The sequence below is a fragment of the Marmota marmota genome, unplaced genomic scaffold, assembly GCF_001458135.2.
Source record: "Marmota marmota marmota unplaced genomic scaffold, marMar, whole genome shotgun sequence".
NCBI classification, from domain to species: domain Eukaryota; kingdom Metazoa; phylum Chordata; class Mammalia; order Rodentia; family Sciuridae; genus Marmota; species Marmota marmota.
Genome location: NW_025999863.1, coordinates 2,171,530 through 2,174,618, shown reverse-complemented (window position 1 = coordinate 2,174,618; position 3,089 = coordinate 2,171,530). Strand labels below are relative to the sequence as shown.

General features: G+C 65.0%; 1 protein-coding gene across 1 annotated transcript in view; it reads right to left on the bottom strand.

The window, feature by feature from the left end:
- Nucleotides 1-3,083, bottom strand: part of LOC107157436 (PDZ domain-containing protein GIPC3-like) — a 9,655-nt gene extending 6,572 nt beyond the window's left edge. The window contains 9 exon segments of the mRNA XM_015503818.1: nt 7-73; nt 289-361; nt 517-563; nt 821-941; nt 1,474-1,677; nt 2,215-2,242; nt 2,244-2,321; nt 2,669-2,724; nt 3,039-3,083. Coding sequence (XP_015359304.1) covers nt 7-73; nt 289-361; nt 517-563; nt 821-941; nt 1,474-1,677; nt 2,215-2,242; nt 2,244-2,321; nt 2,669-2,706 — 656 coding nt within the window. The 5' untranslated portion in view covers nt 2,707-2,724; nt 3,039-3,083.
- Between the last annotated feature and the right edge of the window lie 6 nt (nt 3,084-3,089).

Here is a 3,089-nt window from a genome sequence, read left to right as displayed (position 1 = left end):
CTCTGCAGCACCGCGTTCTGCTCCTCGAAGGCTACGTTCATCTTCCGCAGGCGCCGCAGCTCCGCCTCCCGCGCTGCAGCCGGCCGGGGAGCGGGTTAGAGCCTGGAGCTGGCCCGGCGACCCCGCCACTCAGCCTTGGCCGAGCGGTGCTACCGGCCCCGCACCAGCCCCCAGCTCAGAGGAGGCGGACCCCGCCAACCCTCTCCCCAGCGGGGCACCCCTGGGCCCACCCTGGAGCACAGCACCCACGTCCGTGCGCTGGCCCCTGCGGACTCCATTGATGCTCACCTTTGTTTTGGTCCAAGAACTCTTCAGTGAAAATGGGGACATCGAAGGTGGAGAAGCCGTCACAGTCTCCACCCTGGGCAAAAGGACAAGGTGGCAGTTTGGAGGGAAGGCAGACCCACCCCCTGGGTGTTCCGGGAGATGGCAGTCACTTAACATCCACGAGAGGGTCTAGAAACCTCCAGATCTCTCTCGCAGGAGCATGCTGTCCCAGGAGGGGAACCTCATTACCTTGTGTCCATTCAAGAGAGTGTTCATGAGCCCGGAGCCCGAGTCCTCTGGTGGGGGAGGGAGGAGGGCAGGATCAGCCTTCCAGTGGCCACCTGGGCACAGGCTGTCCGCCGCCCCTCCCCTCCGTCAGTTCCCTTTCATCCTGGCTCGGGCTCCCCACGTGGTCCCCTTTGCAGCACCGAGTGACCCTCACATGCATATGTAGCCGGTTATGTGTCTTTTCTCTCCATGGAGGGGACCTCTGCCTGGGCAGGGGTCAACAGGTGCAGGGCAGGTGCCACACACTGGCCTCCAGCAGACTCACCTTTTTTGATCTTCTTTTCCTGGATCTTCTCAGCGCACACCTTGTAGGCCTCTGACTGCTGGTAGGCCCGCAGCTCCTTCATGTACTGCTGCTTCTCCCGCTCGGCCTCATCCAGGTACCTCTGCGGGACAGGGCAGCATCCAGAGGCTCAGCCCAGCCCAGATGACAGTCCGCTATGGCCAGACTCTCCCTCCCTCACCCAGGTCCGGCCCTGCCCCACCCCCCTAGCTTTCCATAGCTCCCTGTGCCCTCCGGATGCTGCCCAGGGCACTTCAGAGTGCCCACCTTACCTCCCACGGCCCCAACTCAGCGCCTTCCTCCCTCCTACATGGCCCCCTCCTCTAGGCTGCTAAGGCCTGGATTGTCCCTACTCCATGCCACACCGTTTCTGCTTGTTGAAATATCACTTTCAACAGGTGCAAACTGGAAGCAGATTTGTTAACTCACAAGATTTCACCAACAAATATGGCCCCCATCTCTACATCTTTAGGTATAACATTAAATTTTAGAACTATTCTCCCCTGTGGCTAATTATTGCCAACTTGGGGTGGGTGTTCATGGGTGCTCATTTTTCCAAGCAGAATATGAACCCTCCACATGCTTTGAGGGACGTGGCTGCAGGGGTGTCCGAGTGGGCTGGGGGTCACCCTCACCTGCTTCTCTGCTGGCTGCAGCTTGCTCCATTCTGCTCCCAGCATCTTGGTGATCTCGGGAAAGGGCAGGTCCGGGTGGCGCGTGCGGATCTGCTCACGCCGCTCGTTCAGGAAGCGCACATAGCCTGTCACCGGTGCCTTGGGCCCATTCGGAAGAATCTTCTTTCGCTTCTTGCCCTTGGGCCAGCCACGCTTTTTCACTGGCTGCAAAACCCCTCTGCGTTATTGGGAGGGGCCTGGAGGGCAGGGGCGGGGCTCAGCGGAGAAGGGGCGGGGACTGCGTGGGCGGGGGCTAGACGAGGGGCCGGGCCTAGTTGGAAAACCGGGAAGGACTGGAGGTATGACGCGGCCAGGCATCCGGACCTGGGTATTAGAGGGGTTCCCTGACCAGGGGAGGGCATCCGACTTACTAGCGAGTGGGCAGAGCCCAGGGAGGTGGTTGGCTGGGCTATGGGCGTGGCTTCTTGGTAGGGAGGGTGCGGCCCCCAGGGAGGCGGGAAGTGGGCGGGCCCTCGGCGTGGGCAGAACTACCACTGGCATTGGGCGGGGTCTGGGCTCAGAGGCAGTGAGTCTGTTAGGGGCGTGGCATCTAGCACGGGTGGGGTGGGGTCGGTCTCTGCTTCCAGAAGAAATCGGGGCTGTGGGAGGAGGCTCCAGGAATTCAAATCTGGTCTTGGGCGGGGCTTCGAGGTTGGGGGCGGGACCCCGGGGCCTCCCCTGCTGCAGGGGAACGACTCTCACCTCCTCCTCCTGGGACCCCTTCTCGCCGGCGCGGGCCCTCGCCGCGCTCCTGCTTGACAGCCACCACGAAGTCCCCATGCTGGCCCGGAGCCTTGCCACCCGCCGGCCTGGGACGAGGGGTCACCAGGATTACTCCCACCCTGGAGCCTTCTCTACCCGCCACGCTCACCCTGAGCGTTTTGAGACCACGGAGCCCACGGAGCTGGCCAAGAGGGGCATGAGTCCGGGGAGGGGTAGGGCCTCCCTGACCTCGAGGGGGTCAGGATCAAGGGGTCGAGACTGCCTCAGTAGCGGGGAGAGCCGGGAGTCCTGGGAGGGACTGGAGCCCAGGAGCGGGGTCGCAGGCTGGAGTCTAGGGAGAAGCCCGTGGAGATCCCCGACCCGGGTGGGGGAGTCAAGACCCCAAGGGGTGGGAGTCCAGGAGCTCGGACAGGGCGGGGAGCAGCGCACTCACGCGGCGGCCGCGCCGGGCTGCTTGGGACCGTGGGACATGGCCGCTCCGGGCCGGACCTGGAACACAAGCAGGCAGAGGTGTGGGCTCTCGAGCCCCGGATGGCGGGGTCCCGCCCCCACCCCGACCGGGAGCCGCGATGCCGGGCCCGGGGCGGCCTGGCGGGGGCGACCGGATCCGGGGGCGGGGAAGTCCTCGAGGGCGGGCGCCCCAGGAATCCTTTGTTGGGCGATCGCCCCCCCGGGAGGCCCGGGCCCGGCTTCCCTCCCGCCCGGAAAGGGCCCCGCCCCCGACTCCCGGACCCTGGCGCCCCCGCCCTCGCAGGACCCCGAGTTCCGCGGCTGTTTTCACCTCCAAAGAAACTTTCCCGGACCTTTCGACTGCGGCGACGCTCCAACCAACCGCCCCGAGCCCGCCCCTGCCG